This window comes from Hypanus sabinus, chromosome 3 (assembly GCF_030144855.1).
Source record: "Hypanus sabinus isolate sHypSab1 chromosome 3, sHypSab1.hap1, whole genome shotgun sequence".
Lineage (NCBI taxonomy): Eukaryota > Metazoa > Chordata > Chondrichthyes > Myliobatiformes > Dasyatidae > Hypanus > Hypanus sabinus.
In genome coordinates, this window is record NC_082708.1 from 116,356,744 (window position 1) to 116,379,986 (window position 23,243).

A 23,243-nucleotide genomic window follows, 5' to 3' on the forward strand; every position below is an offset into this window, starting at 1 on the left:
TCACTGACATATTTTATGAAATTTGTTGTTTTGTGGCAGCAGTAAAATGCAGTACATAAAATGCTATAACCTAAAATAAGAAATATAAAAAATAATTAAGTATTGCAAAAAGAGAGCAAAATAATGAGGTAGTGTTCAGTGGTTGATGGATCATTCAGAAATCTGATCATGAAAGGGAAAAAGCTGTTCTAAAGTATTGAGTGAGCATCTTCAGGCACCAGTACCTCCTCTCTGATGGCAGTAATGAGAAAAGGGCATGTCTTGTATGATGGAGATCCTTAATAATGGATGCTGCCTTTTTAATGCATCACTGTTGAAGATGACCGTGACAATGCCCATGATGGGGCTGGCTGAGTTTACAAACCTCTACAGCTTTTTTTGATTCTGTGTGCTGATGCAACCAGTTAGAATGCTCATTCTCATGCCACTTGTTAAGAATGTTTTGAAAATGCACGTTCTGCACATTGATGTAAACTACATACCTATAAAATCCTGTATAATTCCTTGTATTCATCCCAACCAGATTTCCCTCTTTGTCCAATTTAAGGGCCTACTGTACCTCCTAGCATTATCAATGCTTAAAAGGTCAATGCCAGTCCACTTACATCAGGAGTCCAGCAGTTTATTTCAGCTTCCATTTTGAGAACATAATCATTTTTGCACTGCGATATATTTGTGCATTATGAATTTCCATTGTACAATACCTGTGTTCTCTTACTGCTGCATAATGCCATCACATTTCATCATCAGTTTATTATGTAAAGTCTACTTCCTTCTGTCTGACACTTGAATTTATATTGTAAAACCAGTGTATAAAGTTATGCCAGAGAAGTGATAAATGCATTTGAAATAAAACAAATAATCTTCTTTTAGAACAGCAGACCAAAATAATATTCCAGATTTTGCACGGAAACCTGATTTATTTATATATATATATTTTTTTTTTACCAAAACCGTACAAAATTGCCCACCACCTACAGAGGGAAAACCATTCAAATTGCTTGTGTCAGATAAACTTAGCAGAGGTAGTTCTGTTGTATTGGTTCCAAAGGAGATTATTGCAAGGATCTAAAATTGTGAATAAACAATGTTAGTTATTTTTAATTGTTTGACTTTTTTTGCTTTAAACATTTTAATTATGTTCAACATTTTAATGATTTAAGTAATATTTAATAGGTTGTCAGTCCAGGGGATACGCCTTAGCTGGTTGTTGTAAATTTCTTCCAGCTGTTTTGTGGTGGGACTAATTCTGGCCCCTCACAGATTGCCATTTAGACCATGGATAACCACTTATCTGTAAGGACTGGGTCAACTTCTTTTCTCAAGTTGTGGTGCTGCGTGGCCAAGTGGCTAAGGCATTGGTCTAGTGATCAGAAAGTCACTAATTTGAGCCTCAGCTGAGGCAGCGTGTTGTGTCCTTGAGTAAGGCACTTAACCACACATTGCTTTGCGATGACACTGGCACCAAGCTGTATCAGCCCTTGCCCTTCCCTTGGACAACATCGGTGGCGTGGAGCAGGGAGACTTGCAGCATGGGCAACTGCCGGTCTCCCATACAACCCTGCCCAGGAAACTTCCAAGGCGCAAATCCATGGTCTCTCGAGACTAACGGATGCCTAAAAATAAGATTGGGGAAACACACAAGATGAGGGGAATAGAACATAGAAACAAGGAATCTACAGCACATTACAGGCCCTTTGGCCCACAATGTTGGCCCATCGTGTAACCTACTCTAGAAACTGCCTAGAATTACCCTACCACATAGCCCTCTATTTTGCTAAGCTCCATGTACCTATCAAAGAGTCTCTTAAAAGACCCTATTGTATCCGCCTCTACCACTGTTGCCAGCAGTGCATACCATACATTCAACCAATCTGTGTGAAAAACTTACCCCTGACATCCCCTCTGTACCTACTTTCATGCCCCCTCATGTTAGCCATTTTAGCCCTGGGAAAAAGCATCCGACTATCCACATGATCAATGCCTTTCATCATCATCATCATGTTTCATAAGTGAACTGTGAGCCCTGATGGTTCAACAAAGCCTGCAAATTCTGAACCATTCTCATATAGGCACTGTGTGGTCTCTTGTAAAAGACTGCATTAAAAGATGGTGATTGAACTGGTTCTGATAATAACACTGTGGAGACACAGGCACAATCCTGACCTGCGCACGTTTGATCACGTAAATACCCACCAGGGACTCTGTCTTCCTCCTATATCCCAACGTCATGTGGGTCGGTGGGTCAGTTAGCCACTGTAAGTATTCCCCCCACTTCTGTAGGTGTGTGTTAGGATCTAGAGGTGAGTTGATGAGAATATGGGGGTCAAAAAATTGGATTTTTAGGTGGTTGGCATGGACTTGGTGGGCCAAAGGGCCTCTTTCCATCTGTATCTCTCTATCGCCCTCTGACTCTACAACCCAGCAGAGATTTTACATGACCCACTTCTCAACCAAATAACATAGAACTTGTTATTTCTTTATCTCAAAATAGACCTTTGGTTCCAGAAGAATGTAAGCGATCAGTGTTGCCTCCACAACCCTTGGCGTCGGAGTGCTCGCATCTGTGTAGAAATGGACACTGCACACCAACAGGAGTATGCTGCTGTAATCCAGGCTGGGAAGGAAAGTTCTGCAGAGAGGGTAGGTAGCTTTTGTCTTATTTGTTAGAAAACCATTTGTAATTATAAAACAAATACGTTGTGTGACATTGACCAATATTATAAAGCAATATTTATTGTTGAGTAGTCAAGAATTAAATGCCTTCTATGAAAATAACACTTTTTTTTTAGATCTTCTTTGGAAATTCTGAGAACTTAACTATGAAAGAAGGCTGCATCTGTGGCCATTAATTTCAAAGGTATACAATAATAATTGAAGGCTACTGCTAACAACCATGCCATGGAGAGAAATGATTCTTTCAGATTCAGATTATTGTCATTTATAAACCACAAATACAATGCAGTTAAAAAACAAGACAACGTCCTCCGGAATGATACCACGATAAAGCACAAAACAGACCACACAAGAAGAACCACATAACGTTTGGCAATCCCCAATCCAGAGTCCAGAGAGGCTGCTGCATATCGATATCGCGCTACCGTCATAGCGCGTTCCCCAGAAAGGAACTACAAACCCATTGGACAAAACTAAAGCTACAAGACCTACACAAAACCACATAGTTACATATAGTTATATTTAACATATAGTTTCAACAGTGCAGACAATACCATAATTGATAAAAGACTAACTGACAAAGACCACATAATTATAACACATAGTTTCAACAGTGCGAAGCAATACCGTAATCTGATAAAGAGCAGTCCATGGTACGGTTTAAAAGAGAGTCTCAAAGTCCTGACAGCCCATCACCTCACGCAGATGGTAGAAGGAAGAAAAACTTCCTGCCATGAACCTCCAGCGCCGCAGATTGCTGATACAGCACTCTGGGATCTCCAACCACAGCCAACTCCGAGTCTGTCCGAAAACTTCGAGCCTCCAACCAGCCCTCCGACACCGAGCACCATCTCTGCCGAGTGCTTCGACCCCGGCACCGGCCACCAAGCAACAGGCAAAGCCGAGGATTCGGGGCCTTCCTCCCGGAGATTTTTCCGATCACACAGTAACAGCGGCAGCGAAACAGGCATTTCAAGAGTTTCACCAGATGTTCCTCCGCGCTTCACACGTCCATCTCCATCAAATCAGGATTGTACACAGCATCCTACTTGACAGATTACAGATATTCATTCCAAAGTGGCCGCTGCGTGCTGCATCGAGCCGTCAACTTGTTGCCTTAAGAAGTGAAATGATAGTGTTGGATCAATATTGAAACCATATAGAAATGTTAGGAAGTGGTGTCATCTATGTTTTCTCCCCAGGGGTATGAAACATAAAATGAGTATGCAATTCAGTTTTGTTCTAGACCCCTAGTCACTTTTGCTTTCTTTGCTGAAGTATTAAATATCCCTGCGTTTCCTGTTCACATCCCTCCCTGCACATGGTCATCTGGGTTAGTGGAAGTAGCCCTGTTTTCCCACATCTGCAGATGAGCACACCATAGCTTTCAGCTCTCCTGTCATAATTCACTCTTCTGCACACAAAGCTGGAGAAACTCAGCAGGTCAGGCAGCGTCTATGGAAAAGAGTGCAGTTGACATTTCAGGCTAAGACCCTTCATCAGGACTTAAGTGATAGTGCAGAAATTGCAGGGGCTCTAGCAGAGAGATTTGAAACATCCTTAGCCAGGGGTGAGGTGAGGGAGAACTGGAGGATAGCTAATGTTGTTACAAGAAACGCTCTGAGAGTCCTGATGCAGGGTCTCAGCCTGAAGCATTGACTGTACTCTTTTCCAGAGATGCTGCCTGGCCTGCTGAGTCCCTCCAGCATTTGTGTTTTGCTTGGATTTCCAGCATCTGCAGAGTTTCTCTTGTTTATAATTTAATCTTTGATTACTTTCAATTAAACTAAATTAATTATACTAATCACTCAAGTTTCTGTCAACTCTGCCCCAAACAATTAAAGGAAATTTTCTTTAACTCATAAACTGTAGAATAAATGGAAAAACTCACCTCCTACAACTTATTCACAGTTGCTTCTGCTCCATAATACAGGAGGTGACATGCGATGTCTGCCACTTCTCTCTAAGGTAGGGTAACTCCCTTGCAGGCTTCGGCCCTGTCCTGCTCATGCCAACTGTAGGCTTCAGTGTTACCACCCTCTGACTTTATCTCCTCACCCACCTCCTACTCCCTCACAAGTTCCCTGCCACTTCTTGTACTGAATGGCAGCGAAGATACAGTGGACTACACGGTCTTCTTATTCTCCCATTTTTTATAATCTGACAGTTTTAGAATAGCGAACAAGTTTCCTTGGACAGGAAATCAAATAAAAATCTAATTATAGCTGCAGTGTATTTTATATAAGAATTATAAACAGTTCTGCATTAGGTCGTAAATCTCATGTTACATCTGTATTCCACTTCTTCTGGGAAAAGGATTAAGAGAACAATTCTCTCAATCAGTTATATTATTGAAACCTCAAAACAAAATTTCTGCCTAAACTGTTAGCATCAGCAATGTAGCTAAATGTGATTTTTCACATTAATGTTTCTGCCATTTGTTTCCAAGGATCTTGAGATAATTTGAGTTATTTGGCATTTGGCAACAGCCAATATAAAGAAGTTAGATTTAAGTAGAGTGGTCATTGTGGGAGTGGGCCAGGGCTAGAATGGCGAGCTGAGACTTTGGCTCGAGAAGCTTCAGCAAGAAGAGGCAGAGGCTAAGGTAAGTTTCTGGAAAGATTCTTTCTTTCTCATTGCACAGACAGAACAATGGAAATGACAGTGCATTGCTAAAGGAAGGCTTGTGGTTGCTCTGGCGGACAGCTGAAGGAGAATTTCGTGGGCTTCTATAGATACACAGAGCAAAATGAGAACAAAGGACAAAATTGGTCCATTTGAGGATCAGTGTAGTCATCAATGCATGGAGTTAAAGAGTTTGGGGAGAGATCTTAAATGGAGTTTATGCATCTTTATTACCTTGGGAAATGGACACAGAGTTTATAGAACTGAAGCAAAACAGGAGTGAGATCAAGGAATAAAGAGGAGGTTCTTGCTGTCCTTAGACAAATTAGGATGGATAAGTACCCAGGGCTTGATATGGTGTCACCCCAAACCTTTGTGGGAGGCAGGGGCAGAAATTGCAGGGGCCTGAGCAGAGATTTAGGTCATCCTTAGCCATGGGTGAGGAGAGGGAGAACTGGAGGATACCTTATGTTGCTACATTGTTCAAGAAACACTCTAAGAATAAGATAGGAGACTATAGGCCAATGAGCTTGCCATCGCTAATGGGAGAATTATTGGAAGGTATTCTAAGGAACTGGATCTACAAGTGTCTGGATAACCAAGGCTTGATTAGGAATAGTCAACATGGCCTTGTGAGTGGTAGATCATGTCTGATGAATTCTGATGTTTTTGTTTGAGGAGGTTACCAGGAGAGTTAATGAAAAAAAGGCAGTGGATGTTGCCTACACAGGCTTCACAAGGCCTTTAAGGAAAATCTCGCATGGGAGGCTGGTCCAGAAGGTTCAATGAAGATTAAATAGTCAGTCTGATTCAACATTGACTTAGCGGGAGGAGCTAGAGAGTAGTAGTAAATGGTTGCCTTTCTGACTGGTGGCCTGTGACTGCATAGTGGTGTGCCACAGGGATTAATGTTGGCCTACTGTTGTTAATAATATGATTGATAATGTGATAAACTGGATCGGCAGATTTGTGAATGAGGGCCAGTGAGAAAGGCTATCAAAGTTTGCAGTGGTGAGACCTGGACCAGCTGGAAAAATGAACTCAAAAATGGCAGGTGGAATTTAATGCAGACAAGTGAGGTGTTGCACTTTGGGAGGACAAGCCAGGGTCGGATTTACAGAATGGATTTGGGAATCCATTATAGAAGAAAGGATTTGGGAGTATACTGTAGATCCATAATCAGGGTACCATGGTAGCACAGCAGTAGGCGCAATGCTATTACAGATTGGGACATCAGAGTTCAGTTCTAGTGCTGTCTGTAAGAAGTCTGTATGCCCTCCCGGTGAAACACGTGGGTTTTCTCCAGTTGCCTCCCATATTCCAAAGTGTCACAAGTGCGGAGCACAGGTGAGCCCAAATGCAGAACACAAACACATTTTGTAACATTAACAAAATAGGGTTTATTAATAATTATAAGGAAAGCCAGAAAACAAGGATAGTTCAGAGGGAAATCAAGGAGTAGGTGTGGCTGGACTAGGACCTCAGGACCCGGACATGGACTGGGACTTGGAACTCAGGACTCGGAACCTGGGCTTGAAAGCTCGGAACATTGGAACCCAGAGCCCGGACTCTTCCTTGGACACAGGACACAGAGCCGGGACTCTTCTTCGATACAGGACACAGAGCCCAGACTCTTCCTGGACACCGGACACAGAGCCGGGACTCTTCCTTGGATACAGGACATAGAGCCGGGACTCTTCTTGGATACAGGACACAGAGCCGGGACTCTTCCTTGGATACAGGACACAGAGCTGGGACTCTTCCTGGACACAGGACACAGAGCCGGGACTCTTCCTTGGATACAGGACATAGAGCCGGGACTCTTCTTGGATACAGGACACAGAGCCGGGACTCTTCCTGGACACAGGACACAGAGCTGGGACTCTTCCTGGACACAGGACACAGAGCCGGGACTCTTCTTGGACACAGGACACAGAGCCGGGACTCTTCCTGGACACAGGACACGAAGAGACAGTTCCTCACTCAGGGTAGAGGCAAACAGCCAGACCTACCCTGCGGAGGAGAGGACACGGGGATACAAAACCACAGAACAATAGACAGTTCTTTATCTTGACCTGAAATAGCTCCAAGTAGCGGCAAGCCCTTAACGTGGCCAAGGAACTACAGACAGCGGCACTCTGGTGGGTTAACTCCGGTGAGGTAGCCTAACGGCTCGTTCCAGTGAGGTAACTTAACGGGCTGGCTCTGGTGAGGAGAGGCGACCTACTGGCACTGGCTTCGGGGAGAAGCTTGACTTGCTCACCCTTGCTTCGGTGATGTAAGGTGGCGTCTGGTGATGCTCTAGCCCCTAGTAGCCGTAAGCCTGACACTGTGTATTGCTGGTTCAGCTGAGAATAAAGAGCCTTTAATTACAGAGCCCAAGAAACATGGGGAAACAGTGAATTAAAGGGAAACAAGGAGTCAATGGTCCCAATCGTGACACAAAGGAAGTTTAAAGGGAACTAGGGAATAACTGATCAGAACCATGATACAAAGGTGTACTGCTGAAGTTAGTTGGCCATTGTAAATTGTCCAGTGATTAGGTTAGAGCTAAATCAGGTTGTCGGAGGTTGCTGGGCGATGTGGTTCAAAGTGCTGGAAAGGTCTACTCCATGCTAGTTAGCTAAATAAATAGATAGAAAGAATGATTCGTTGAAAGTGGCATCACAGAAAGATAGGGTTATAAAGAGGGCTTTTGGCATATTGGCCTTCATTAATCAGTGTATTGTGTATAAGCATAGGGATGTTGTGCTGAAGTTGGTGAGGCCAATTTGGAGTATATTGTTTAGTTAGGTCACCTACCTGTAGGATAGATATCAATAAGATTGAAAGAGTGGAGAGAAAGTTTATAGTGATGTTGCCACCAGTTGCGAACTTGAACTACAGGGAAAATTGAATAGATTAGGACTTTATTCCCAGGAGCATAGGAGAATAATGGGAACATTTGATAGAGGTATTCAGAATTATGAGGGATACAGATAGGGTAAATGCAAGCAGGCTTTTTCCACTGAGGTTGGGTGAGACTAGACTAGAGGTCATAGATAACGATATATGTCATTGATTTGGATGAAGGAATTGATGGTCTTCTGGTTTGCTACAAAAGGTGATGAAGGGGCACATGGTGTTGAGGAAGCAGGCAGTCTGCAGAAGCATTTAGACAGATTAGGAGTGGGCAAAGAAGGTGACAGATGGCATATAGTGTAAGAAGTGAATGGTCGTGCATTTTGCTAGAAGGAATAATAGCATAGACTATTTTCTAAATGGGAGAAAACTCAGATATTAGAGGTTCAAAGGGACTTGGAAGTCCTCGTGCAGGATTCACTGAAGTTTAACTTGCAGGTTGAGTCAGTGTTAAAGAAAGTGAATGCAATGTTAATTCATTTCAAGAGGACCAGAGTATAAAATTAAGGATGTAATATTGAGGCTTTATTAGACATTGGTGTGTCCATACCTGGAGTATTGTGAGCAGTTTTGGGCCCCTTATCTAAGAAAAGATGTACTGGCATTGAAGACAGTCCAGAGGAAGTTCACATGAATTATCCTGGGAATGAAAGGGTTAATGCGTGAAGTGCATTTGATGGCTCTGGGCCTGTAATCGCTGAAGTTTAGAAGAATGGGAGGGGGGCTCTCGTTGAAACCTATCAAATATCGAAAGACCTGGATAGAGTGGATGAGGAGAGGATGTTTGCTATGGTGGGGGATTCTAGGACCAGAGGGCACAGCCTCAGGATAGAAAGGCATCCCTTTGGAACAGAGATGAAGAGGAATTTCTTAAGCCAGAGGGTGGAAAATATGGAATTTGTTGCCAGAGATAGTGGAGGGCAAGCCTTTGGGTACATTTAAAGCAAAGTTTGATTAATTGTTAATTAGTAAGGGTATCAAAGGTTGCAGAGAAAAAGCATTAGAATGGGGTTGAGAGGGATAATAATAAATTAGCCATAAAGGGATGAAGTGCAGACGTAATTTGCTGATTGCCCTAACTCTGCTTCTGTGTCTTTTCGGAATCTGAGGGAAACTTCTTCAGTCAGAAGGTGGTGCAAATGTGGAACGAGCTGCCAGCAGAAGTAGTGGACGTGGATTTGATTGAAACTTTTAAGAGAATTTAGGATAAGTACTTGCATGGGAGAGGTATGGAAGACTATGGTCCAGGTGCAGAATCAGAGTTTTCCGGTGCACTAGATGGGCGGAAGGGCCTGTTTCTGTGCTGTGGTGCTTTATGACTCTCTTTGACCTGTGAAGTCATGATCACTTCACGCTTGTCATTATCAACCTGAATTTTGTGTTTAAGGAATGGTAGTGAGGTTTCAGATTGTTGGGTACTACCCGCTTATGGGTGCCACGGTTTTGAATTGCTCTAAATGGGCATTTGATCTAACAAGGTGGCCCCTTCCCCCATCCCTTGACCAATAGCCCATTAGTGGCTCCCAATATAACTTGCACACTCCAAAGGCACTCTGGTACCAGATTCAACAATGATCCTGATAAAGCTTTTGACATCCTCTGTAGCAATACTTCTAAACATTTTTTGTGCTGGGAACTGGCTACGTTTCTAAATTGATATGCATTTTTGCGTATTTTTACTCTAGATTTATACACGAAAGCTTACAATTAAATAAAAATGCAAACTCTGAAGTCAAATGAAGCTAATAATTTGAAGCTCACCCTGTTTAGAATATCTGCTGGAATTGAATATTTTGAAAGAACATTTGGCTGGTGTGAAGTTCAGAGGCAAAGCAGGAAGTCAGATGCATTGCATCAAACTTCCAACACGTCCCATATATTCACGCTGCAGTGCACAGATATACAAGCCCAGAGCCTGCTGAGAGCCACACTGTCGTCTGATATCCATGGGCTCTTTTGTATTGCTGTTCACTGAGGCAAGAAACAAGGATTGAGCTGCAAGAAAACACCTTCATCGCAACTCAACACACAATGAGTTCTTAAAGGTCTGTTTAGTCAGTTGTCTGTGTTGGACAGACCACACCAAAATAAATTACCCAAGCTCTGTCACGCGAGGAGATTTTTAAGCTGACCAAGTTTATATGATCAAAACTTCAATGAAGTGGTGCAACATTACCATTGACGACTGGGAACCTGTGGCTCATGGTCACTCAAAGAAAATAACGGTTATTCAGGTCAGCATTGAGAAACCTGAATCAATGCATTGGGAGCACGTAGGAGCCCTGCATAATTATCAGAAGTACGCCATCTCATGAACCATCCATGAACTACCCACCCATGCCATCAGCCTCCTCCTGAACCATCTGTGGAGGAATCTGCAGTTCCCATATTTTCCTTATCAGCCACCTCAACATCTACGAACCTGGACCAGGAGTAAGTCATCCTTGATCCTGACAGACTGCCTAATGAGAAGTATGGGATCACTGATCTTCAGGGTGATCAGGCATTTCCATTTCATTTATCCAATTAGCAAATTTAATGCTGAAAGTTGTTCTTTCCCTGGATTTTTCTTTAAATTAAATTGAGTAAAGTAGGCTTTGTGCAAAATCACCTAACTGCTGCCACTTCCAGAATTAATGGTGACGTGGCATGGTGCATTTGCAAGACATTTTACAGAGCATACCTCACACATTTCACAAGCTCTATCATGTGGATTTATGTACGGTGTTCTGTTAGCTTAAAAATCATCACCGCTGTCTGAATTAGAATGGAAGCAGAAGAAATAATCTTTCAAAAATATAAATTGGGAAGAAAATTTACAAGAACATCAGTTTAATTTGTAGAATTCATCTTCTTTGAAGCTGAAATTCCCCCCAAATTTATTTTATATCAAAATCCTTCTAGAACTTGACCTAGGGTTAACTGATGTGCAATACTTCGACTGTAATATTCATGTAAGTGAGGAATTAGCTTTAACGTTCTTCACATTTTGCTAATTATCTTACTGGTAATTTCTTTACAGCAAAATAAATGAAGAAAAATTTGATTCTAGTTTGCTTCCATGACAATTTGCTTTGTCTCTTTCATTAGTGGATCTTGCTGTATAAAGAAAAATATGCCATCTTGTGCTGAAAGAATATTTATAAAAATAGTAGGACCCTCTGCAAAATTTCTGTTGGTTTTTCTGCCTAATGGAATATAAAGGATGTTTTATGTTTGAAATATAAAGTAATTATAAAATATATTTAGGTGCTGAAATAGCAGCGTGTTTGGAATTGTGAATTTGAAAGTCCTATAAGCATTCCATTGCAGAATGGTGAGAACACACACTGTCATTTTAAGAAGTCATCATTGCACTCCAAGGATAGAATTCTCTTAATCTTCCTTTTTTATGCCCTCACAACTCACCTTCTCAACCTCCACAGCTAGTGGGCAAGTGCTTTGTTTCCTGATAGTTGTCAGTGGGAGCTGACTGACCACCTGCAGGTGTACAATAGCAACCGGTCAGTTAGGAATTTCCTGTCCAGATATTCACCATAGTCAGCAGCACTGAGCACACAACAGTGTAAACACATTTCCTTCTGCTCCCCTATTGAAACTGAAGTTTAGTTGCATTGGCTTAAATTTAGTGTGACTACAAAAACAATTTAGATTGCAGTACTACTGCTCGATAGTGGCTTTGGTGCTGTAAACTGAGATGAATTGCTCCCGAAACTAAATAGTGCCTGACTTGAGAATGACGTCAATCCCACGACATGATGTTCATTGGAGTTCAGTAACACTGAACGTTGTTCCTGATTCCCAAGTTTGACCAGATAATAAAAGATAGTATCTATTTCCAACAGATACAGAAAAAAATTGACATTTCAACATTAAGCTAAACTTGTCTTTAAATGGAACATTGTATTTTTGTTTTTATCTGCATATTTTAAACTTTCAGTTAATGGAATGTGCTTGATGAATTAACAATTTCTCATTTCTTTAACAGCAAAGTGCGACCCCATTTGTCTGCATGGTGGCGTGTGTGTGAGACCAAATAAGTGCCTGTGCAAGGAGAGCTACACTGGACCTCAGTGCGAACAAGTAGATCGAAACATTGACAGAATGGCAAGGGCAGGTATTATCCAACCACCAGAATTATATATATGCCTTTAAGTAATAACTTGTACTAATTTGCTTTAGTAGTTAATTAGATTTAAGTTCTAGTTTTAAAAAGTGACCTCCTTCAGGCACTAAGCAAAAACAACTTCTTCTTGTTTTACAGCGGTTGGCACCCAGCTGAATGGTGCATTACCACCACCTTCTGCTCCAGAGTGTGGATCAGACGATAGACTTACGTTCTAAATCCCTTCACCCATTCCCACACATGCACATACCCTAATCTACACTTTATCCTTCCTTCTTTGGCCATCCTAGTACCCTTTCCTGCTTATCCATCATATCCTATAAAAAACCCCTGTATCCCTTAAGAAAGCTAAAAGTACCCTGACCTGTGCCCTCTCACCCATGCCCAGTAATCCTTTTAACATGAATTCCTGCACCACCAATTCCCTTAGACTAATTCTCATAATCTCTCTCTGTATCCCATACCTCCTGCAACTCAGAATTACATGTTCTACTGACTCCTCTTCCTAACATTCCTCACACAGTCCTGTCTGATGTTTCCCTATCATTTTCAATGTTTGGTTTAGTGCACAGTGCCCTAGCCTTAACCTAGTCCACACAGTTTCTTCAAAAGCAAAAACTTTTATTTAGTTTGAATGTATGGTCTGTAAAAGGAAAATTGTACTAATTTAGCTTATTGGTGCAAATGCCACAATTATCTCAGTGTTCGTAAGAACATCAGCTTGGATTTTTCATCCAGTTTGCTTTCTTGGCAAAATCATTTGTAGAACCTAATACAGATTTGTAAGGGTTCCCCAATAGTATCCAATAAAGCAATAAATCTGATTGTAGTGTATAAGAATGTACAAGGGTGATCTATTAACTCTGGTTAAACCAAGTGTGCTCTGGGAAAAGGCAGATTCTGCTGAGCATCGTTCTAAAAATGCCAGGGTACACGTGTAGTCAGAGGTGGGGCATTCTGCAGCAAGTGACTTACCATTGCCTTTCCACCACCTACAGGTTACAATTGAAGAGTGTGATGAAATATTCTTCACTTGCCTGAATGAGCGTGGATCTAGTAGCTGGCAATAAGTCCAACACACTCCAGGATAGATTAGCCCGTTTGATCAGCATCCCCATCCACCCCACCTCCCTAAATGTTCATCCCTTCCGTAACACCAGCTGCACTGTGCAGCAAGTTTAAAATGATCGCCTGATACGTCTCCAGTGCTCGCTCCCCAACAGCACTGTGAGGGTAAAGAGTCCACTCACACCACCACAGGCAATTAGGGATGGCCGATGGATGATGGACGTGCCAACAATTCTTTGATCCTGAAACATTAATAATTTTTTTTTAAAACCTTGAAAGAAAGATCGGCATTCCATTTGCCTTTTTATAACTCTCCATCAGGTTTAATATCATCGGCATATGTCGCGAAATTTGTTATCTTTGCGGCAGCAGTACAATGCAATACATGATAAAACTGAATTACAGTGAATATGTATGTTTGTACTACAGTACTTTAATTCAGAGCTAAATTAAATAAGTAGTGCAAAAATAGAAATAAAAACAGTAGAGAGGGATTCATGGTTCAACGTCCATTCGGAAATCAGGTGACAGGGGTCTTCCTGAATCGGTGAGTGTACCTGGATTCCGAAATTTCTTTCCTGTTTCCCAGGGATCTAAAAATCTGAAATATAGCTAGAAATGGCTATCAAATCAGGCAGCATTTATGGAGGGATAAACAACACATAACCTTTCATGCCTTTCATCAGAACTGCTACACATTTTCACTGTGGCACATTCAAAATAAGTGCAATGATAGTTTACCTCAGTAAATAGTGTTTGAAGTTTATCGCATTATTTGGTTTTCTAAAGCATGTTATTTGGCCTTTGATTCAGTATTATTTTGCATTGTTTTCTTGCACAGCAGTTTGCCAGCAGCCCAGGAGAAGTGGGAAATGTAACACCCCTACATGGCTTTGGTTCTTTAATGTGGACACCAGACAGTGTGAACAGTTTCTCTATAGTGGTTGTCAAGGAAGCAAAAACAGATTCAATTCTCAAGAAGAGTGTGAGAAAACCTGCTTACCAAGAAACCACCAAGGCACAGAACTGATACAAGGGATGAATAAATAAACTCTTGACCAGGCATCTTTTAGTTTCTTCCATAATGAGAGAAAAAACAAATACATTTCATATTTTTGATGTATATTTTACATAGGACTAAAAGATTTTAAGATTCAAAGATGGGAAAACAGGTTAATTCAGGTTTTTATTATCTAACCTTAAATTTATTTTAAAATGATGTGTAATATCTGAAGTGAAGTACTAGAAATTGTGATATCTGAAAAAAAAACGGTCAAATTGTATAAGCTCATTACAGGTCTGCCATTCACCAGATTCTAATTGGTGTGCGTAGATTTAAAACAAAGACATTTAAATGTATAATTTCTTTTTAAATTTTAATATATTGTTTATGTAAATGCATGCTTAATGTCCTCAAGAATACAGTATTATACTGTGACCATTGAGCTGATAAATTGTATTTTTAAACATTACCTGTTACATGCTGAATTGCATTTGTTATTATACTATATGTAAGCAGCAGATATGCTAAAGTATATTTTTATTACAGTAGCTAAAAAAGTAATTGACCACTGATAGTTCTATTAAACTTCTAAGGCTCTCTTTGTGGGCCTCTATCAATATGATCATTAAGCTATAACCTGGTGGTGGATAGGCAAGGGTGGGAGATATTGATCAGTAGCAAATTAGTGAAGAAACCATTGGTGTTTGTGAAGGACTGTTGTCACCAGGTTTTTAAATGCTCGGGGCTGGGAGCTCATAATGCAGTTGGAAAGATAAATACCAATTGGGTGCACCCTCTTATCACACTGAACATGATATGACATTAACACCCAAAATTCAATCTCCTGAAAAAGGTGTAAAACTATGTTTTGCGCACAGAATATTGCACTAAAACAAGATATCTGTGATGTTATTGGAAGCCAAATGCAGTATTCAAAGCCCCCTTGCCATTGCAGAGCAGGTCATTGGTAAATGAGCTCTTGTTTAAAGATCCCTCCACACAGTAACCATAGAAACCACTGCTGCTGAGGTGAGACAAAATGCAGGGGGGCAGGCACTAACCAGTGAGTCTGGCCATCCTTCAGTTGATGGCCTAACTTGATCAAGACCCATTCCACCGTGAGATGGTAAACTGGTTCATTCTTGTCACATGTAATGAGGTGCAGTGAAAAGCTCGCGTTGCGTACTGTTCATGCAGATCAACTCATTGCACGGTGCTTTGAGGTAGCACGAGATGATGACAGAATGTTGTACAGAGAAAGTGCAGTGCAGGTAGACGGTTAGGTGCAAGATCATAATGATGTAGAATGTGAGGTCAAGGGTCCATCTTATCATTCAATAGTCTTATAACCGTGCGATAGAAGCTGTCTTTGAGCTTAGTGTTACATACTTCCAGGTTTTTGTATTCTTTGTCTGTTAGGAGAGGGGAGAAGAGAGAATCTCCAGGGTGGCTGGAGCCTTTGATTGTGCTGGCTGCTTTATAGAGGCAGCAAGCAGTATAGGCAGAGACCCTGGAGGGGGGAGGGAGGCTGCTTTTTGTAACGTGCTGAGCTGTGTCCACAACTCTGCAATCATGGCAGAGCAGGTGCCACACCAAGTTGTTATGCATTCAGATATGAAACTTCCTATGGTGCAGTGTTAAAATTGATGAGGGTCAAAGGGCACATGCCAAATTTCTTTCACCTCCTGAGGAAACGGAGGCACTGGGGACCATTCTTGGCCATGGTGTCGGCGTGGTTGGACCGGGACTGGCCATTTGTGATGTTCACTCCTAGGAACCTGAAACTTGCAACCCTCATTGTTGAAGTAGGCGGGAATGAGCAACGCCTCCCTTTCTGAAGTCAATGACCAGCTCTTTTGTTTTGCTGACGTTGAGGGAAAGGTTGTTGTCCTGATGCAATGTCACTGGATCCTCTTATTTCCTTCCTGTTACACAACTCATCATTATTTGAGACGTAGTCCACTAGGCTGGTATCATATGTAAGCGGGCAGATGGAGTTGGGGCAGAATCTATCCATGCAGTTGTGAGTGTATAGGGAGTAGAGTAGGGGGCTGACATGCAGTCTCGTGGGGCACCAGCGTTGATCGTGGTGGACGTGTGGCTGTCTATCCTTGTTGATTGTGATCTGTTGGTGAGGAAGTCAAGGATCCAGTTGTGAAAAGAGATGCTGACACCCAGGTTTAGGTACAGGGTGGGGTAGATGACTGCAGCGTGTGGCTCATAACTGATTTGAAGGAAGAGCCTATGGTCAGTGAAGGGAAGCTGAAAGAATGATTCTTCATAACGCTGTTCATTGGAAACTATGGCTGGCACTTATCATATGAAGATTCCTCCGTTGTTTTCCCAGTTCCAATTTGCTTAGTGTGCTACTGGTGGTTCTGTGAGTGGCCAGGGAAGGTGTTCGGTAGTACTGAAAAGCTTCGGTGTACATTAGCAGTGGAGGAAATGTGGATGCATTACCTCTGCTGTCATTAAATACAGGATTGATGCCTGACAGTTGTCAATCACACTGTGGTGAACTGTGCATGGAAGTTCCCAGAGTAAATTCCCAAAGGATGAAATTTTATCCAGAAATTAACACTGAAGCAAATCTATCCGAGTAACGTGTTCTGTGTGATTTGTGCATTAAAAAAGAGCCAATAGATCTAACTTCTGGACAATTTTTTTTTCTTTCAATCCTTATCCATTTATAACACAGTAAAACCCTGCCACAGGTTGGTCTTCATAGACAAATATCCTGCTATAGAACACTTATGTTTCCCTTGTATCAATTTTATTTATCAGATACACTTTACTAGACACGGCCATGCAGGATTCTATCCGAATACATCAATGTTTCAGACTTTACCTTGTATATTCAGCACTTAAATACAACAATTTATCTGTGAACATGAGATAAATTGAGTTAATACCTGGTTTGGTGAGGCAATTCCTGCAAATAGTTATGCAAAGAATTATTAAATGTTTAGTTTTAAAATCGCTTCTTTATATCACCACTTAATAATCATGAGATTTTATTTTCCCAGTAAATTCATAAGTGGAAATAACTGAGATAAGACAGAAGAAGCTATATAGATTTAGTATGGAATTCAAGTAAGCTTTTTTTAATAAATAATTGGTAATAAGACTAAATGACATAATTTGAAGTGAAGAGAGTGACCTGGAATTTAACGCACTGCAAGGCACTTACAGCGGCTCAAAAATTTGGTTCAAAATCAAACAAAACAATTGCCCCAGACAGAATTGTTATACTTGCATGACATGCCCACAGCTCCAATGAGTCAGATCCCTTATATCCATCCTTTATTAGCAATTAGTAAACATACCACTTAGCATATTTAAGAGTTGTCTCAGCGTTCAGCAAAGATATAACCCCCACCAGCCCCAAGCTACAAACTGACACAGAAAAAGCGCGGATGCGAAACTTATTCCCTTCAGCTTTACTACACCCTCACTAATGTGACTAGTTACCATAATAAGCACACAGCATGGACTACACAGCTCATACTGCACGGTTTATGTTTGCAACTAACACAGAAAACAAAAGATGAAAAAGGGAAAGGTTTAATGTAATGTGGAATAATGTTGTTTACTGCTGGTCACTGAGACTCCATATATTAATCAAATACAGTATTGTATAAAGGAAATTATAGATACAGTATTGTATAACTTCACAATCAGACTAAATCTAGAAAAGTTTGTATTTAATATTTTAAGTAACAATTGAAAGTAAATAAATTAAGTTATCATTATTATCATTGATTTTTGAAATAAAAGCAGAATCTATCAGTGCTAACCTTTTTCTAAAATAGCTATTGAGGTATTGTTTATATGGAATAATAAAGCTCGTGTATTTTTTCTTCACCCCTATGAACTCATCAATGCAAACTATGACAAAGATACTACTTTTAAACAAAAGACAAAGTTACAGTGATTTCAGCAGCATTGTGGGGATGGTTTAGGTGTTTCAAGTAGGGGAAGAATGTAATTGCAACAAATACAAAGGATTTATTGAATGTTGCTATTGATTGGACTCGGTGTTGTACAAATTGTTAATCATAAGTACAAATGAACTTCGAAACACATGGAGTGAAAAACAGACTACCTGGTGGACTACTGCAACAGGAAAACTGCAATGGGTTTAAATTACATTCCTGATGGGTTGAATGGGTGACCTTAGCTAAGATGTTCCAGCTTGTTTCAGTATTCTCCTAATTGTAACATTTGGACTCCACATTAGCACACCTACTGGGAAGCAGGGTCAAGCTTCCCTGTGACTTCACTCTTGAGCAGTTAATCAGCCTACCTGCAGCTCAGTGTCAAAAGTGTAACAAGAAGGAAAGACAAACAGAAACTCAGGAAGAAGTTGGCCAGACAAGCATTATGTGTGGAAGCCAGGCAAGGTTTCAGGTCAGGGTAAGTGGTGAATGTATAGTTTTCAAAGCAGAGTTGGGGAAAGAACTGGAATGTAGGACAAAAGATTATATAAAGATTGATGAAGATAGATCAAATGATGAGAAGCATGTTTACTGACGACTGTTCTGGCATGTTAATGAAATGGGGCAAAAAAAAAGACAAACTTGATAATGTGAAACAATGAGAGAGAGGTTGACATGAAGGAGGGAAATTAAGTTGCTCATCCCAGAATATATTAAAGTGCCTAGAAGGACAATAAGATGTGTTCTTCTAGTTTAAATTGTTAATCTAGCTTAGATTGGGCTTCGCAATGGGGGTGGGTAAGACCACAGGTTAAAATAGAGTGTGACTTTGAATTAACGTGGCAACTAGCAGGAAGATCAGCACCACCCCTGTGGATTGAATGCAGATGTTCTGCAAAATGATCGCCCAATCTGCACTTGGTTTCTCCGATGTGGAGGAGGCCAAAATGTGAACTTTGAATGCAGTAAATCACGAACACAAATCTGGAAATCCAAAATAGTGCACTAACACACAATACTGGAGGAACTCAGCAGGCCAGACAACATCTAAAAGAGGTACAAGGTGGCAGGTGATAGGTGAAAGCAGGACAGAGTGAAGTGAAGAGCTGGGAAGTTGATTGGTGAAAGAGGAAAAGGGCTGGAGAAGGGGTATCTAATAGGAGAGGACAGAAGACCATGGAAGGAAGGGAAGGAGGAGCGCCAGAGGGAGGTGATAGGCAGGTAAGAAGGGAAATTGAGAGGAAAACAAGAAGAATCCAGGAGTGAAGTTGAGAATGTTCTGCACGTAAATGGAAATAGACTTTATTTTCATTTGCCATGTTTTATTCAGATGTATATACACACGATGGAATGTGTTGAAGTATGTTGAAGACTCACAAAACCTCTTGGTTCAAGGTTAGTTGTTAATTTTAACTAACTTTAATTTTAACTAATTTTAATTGGAACTCCCTGGTATAAAACTTGAAAGAATATGTGATAAAATGAGTATTTGGAACAGAGAGACATCATAATGGTGAAACAAGATCAAGGAATTAAGAAGTCCACTCTGTTGTACATATACTTTCCTACACACTGTGCAATTCAAAACATCAATGGAGAAGTTGATGTGGTTATTTACAGAAGAGCAAACAAGCCTAACAATTAGGCAAAAGTTTATATACATTATTTCAAAATGTGCTTCTTACTGTCAAGGCTCATGTTATTCTTTATCCCTGAAAGTACTTGTGAAGTTGACTTGATCACCTTCTTAAAGTCATTTCAGTGAAAATGCTCCCACAGTACTGAAGAATAGGGAAGATTAAGACACCAGGGCAATGAAAAAGGGCAATATTTTCCAGGCCAGAATGGTTTGCAACTTGGAGGGGCAGAGTAGATGGTGGTAACTCTGTGCACCAGATCCCTTTGCCTACCTTGGCGCTAGAAGGTTACAGTGCAGAGAGTAATCACAGTGTATTCTGTAGACAGCTCACTCTACAGTTAAGTACATCAGTGATAAGGGATGTTTAGGGTGAAGGAGGGTCCCAGTCAAGTGGGCTGCTTTGCTCTGGTTTAACATTGTTGGAACTCGATTCATACAACAAGCAGAGCGTATTCAATTGCATATCTGACGTATTTTGAAAAGGTATTGGGATGTCAGACAGTGAATCCATTCCTTCACTGACAACTCACCCACTCTCCGAGTCATACCTTCTTATGTGGTGGATTCAGTTGAGTTTCAGGTGCTCTCTTGGGGATTAATGGTGAAGGTCTCGGCAGTGGTAATGCCTTTGAATGTGAAGAGAAGATGTTTATACCCTCGCTTTTCAGAAATAGTCATTGGCTGTCTCTTACGTGGAGCAAGTGTTTTTGTAGCCACTTATCATTCCATGCCTAAAAATTGTCCATGTCCTGCTGAAGGTGAATATTGTCTATGTCATGCTGTAAGTTGAATATTGTCTATAAGGTGAATATAGGCTACAATATTTGCTGAGAAATTGGAAATTGAATTGAACTTTGTTTAATCATTGGTCACCCTCCCATGCCTAAGCTAATGATGGAATCATTCAGCTGAAGGTGTTTGGGTTGAGGACATTGCCATGAGTGACTCGTGTGACAATGTACTGAGACAGATGTAACTGACTTCCAACAAGTACAATCGCTTTCCTGAATTCAATCACAGCAGTGTTTTCCCCTTGGAGCCCATTGATTTAAGTTTTCCCAGAGCCCCTTGATTCCACTTTCTGATACTTTGATGCCCAGGGGTGTTATCTGACCTCTTGTCCGGAATTTGGTCCATGTCTGACCATATCTACATGGGGTTTTTTTGCACGTTGTCAGGAAGTTTAAACCGTAAGAACAGCTTGACTGTTACTGTGATGCAAAGTATTGCAGATGTCTAGTGCTCTAGCCATTGCTGCACCAATGCTGTCATTGTGTTTCCTGAGTTGACTCTGATCGTAGGGATCTTAAGAGGAAGCCAAGATGATTCACCCACTTGACACTTCCAACGAAACATGATACCGAACATTGTAGATATGCTTTGCACTCGTGCTGGGTTCTGCAAGTGTTGGGGACGATGTTCCTGGAGCTTCTCTCTGTTAACTCTCCATCAACGTTCATGATGTGCAGTGTCACAATGCAGAGATCTGAACTGATTCATTGCTTGCAAGACAGCTTAGCTCCCTCGCTGCACGCTGGTTTTGTTATTTAGCACATGGGGTCCTGCCTTAGCATCTCAGTTGTAGGTACACATATTGATGCTGCCGGCTTGTTGTTCTGTCTCGCCCGCCCCCCACTTCAACGAACCAGGGTTCTTCCCGTAGTCTTAATGTGGCGTTCGGGATATGCAAGGCCATGAGGTTAGAGATTTGGGCTGTGAATAAATCTGTAGCTTCTTATAGTCCACAGTTCCTCCTGATGCCCAGTTTGGAGCTCCTAGAACTGTCCTGAGTCTGTCCCACTTAGCACAATTTTAGTTGCACGCAAAACGATGGAAGACTTCCATGACATGATGGCAAGCCTACATTTCCACAAAGATTGTCAAGTAGTAATGCCACCTCAGACAAAGTAACTGAACTATATAAATACGTAAGGACGTTTGCAGATTTATCCCTCAAATAGATGCATTCCTACCTGCCACAGAGTTGGTCAGACAGTTATGTCTCACGCTGTTAACAAGCTGCTCTTAGCAATGATGTCCACTAACTAGCCTACTTTCTGTGTCCTTGGTAGTTTCAGGGCTTCTTCCAAGTAAGGGCACCAGTTCATCAGCTGAGAAATAGCAACAGGTGGAACTATAGAATAAGCACCCTAGAGCATGTTTGGCTAGGTACTATCGGTCTTCATAAGGCCTTCAGCCAATGCTGAGAATTCCCACATACCGAACACCACTGCCAGTGGCGAACGTGTCTGTGGTGAGGAACTTTGTATGAAGGAAAATCTGATACAGGAGTCCGGCATGTTGGATGCTGGAAACAATTCTACAGCCTGTTGCCTGACTAGTCCACAGAACAGCTTTCACAATTTTGACACTGGTCCTCCAAACTTTTGCAGGAGGGCTTTGCAAGTTGAGGTTTCTGAGAGAGAATTAATAATGTCCGATTTATGTCAATGCCAGGTTGCCTGCCCCATTTTGTTCTTTTTTTCTCTACTTCAACACAGTAATTCAATTACAAGTGAAGGGCTTGCTAGAGGGCAATTAAGAGTCACTCACAGGGCAGTGCTGTCAAAATCAAAAACAACTTGGTAATTGCTACAGAGAACCAAATAATTACTTATGCCAAGTACTGTAGATGCCACTGAGTTATCCAGAGGCCAGATCCCTGCTGCAGATATTGATGTCTTTGATTTTGAGACTGGATATTTTTGTGTTAGCCCCATGGTTTAAAAACCTTTTGGCATTCTCTTCCTCAGTTCACACATGGGTGATACTGTACTGTAGGATCTTTGTATAATCAATCCAAATTTGTTTCTGTAGAACGCTATCTCGTTCTCTTTGTTTCCGTAAATGACAGGGTATTTTCACAGGTAATTAATATTGACGCTGGTTATCCAATAGAGCTGTAAACGACAAAGCAACAGAAGAGGTGGCTGTTACTCCTGCAATGAACGGTGACTCACCGTGAATGAGTAAGTCATGTTAATTTGCCACTTCACACAGTGAGAGTTCTGCAGGGGATGTACTTAATACAGAGGATCAGTCAGAGAGATTATGTCTGTCCATTTCCTTCAATTAACCCTGCAACTTTGTGTGAGAGGAAAGGAGAGACTTTTTTCTGTGAGGTGGAGAGCAGACTGGCTTGGAAATCAGATCCGGAGAGATGTTTTGGTGAAATTACTGATATACAAACGTTTTGGATCATGTTAATTGTTTTCTGGACTGTTGTTCAGTGATCTGTTACTCAGACAAAACAATGCGATTCAAATT

The 23,243-nt window shown here is 41.2% G+C and overlaps 1 protein-coding gene across 1 annotated transcript in view; it reads left to right on the plus strand.

The window, feature by feature from the left end:
- LOC132391589 (hedgehog-interacting protein-like) overlaps positions 1–18,263 on the plus strand; it is a 133,052-nt gene extending 114,789 nt beyond the window's left edge. The window contains exons 9-11 of the mRNA XM_059964977.1: positions 2,495–2,643; positions 12,191–12,315; positions 14,238–18,263. Coding sequence (XP_059820960.1) covers positions 2,495–2,643; positions 12,191–12,315; positions 14,238–14,426 — 463 coding nt within the window. The 3' untranslated portion in view covers positions 14,427–18,263. The remainder of the gene's footprint in view (positions 1–2,494; positions 2,644–12,190; positions 12,316–14,237) is intronic.
- Positions 18,264–23,243: the final 4,980 nt, after the last annotated feature.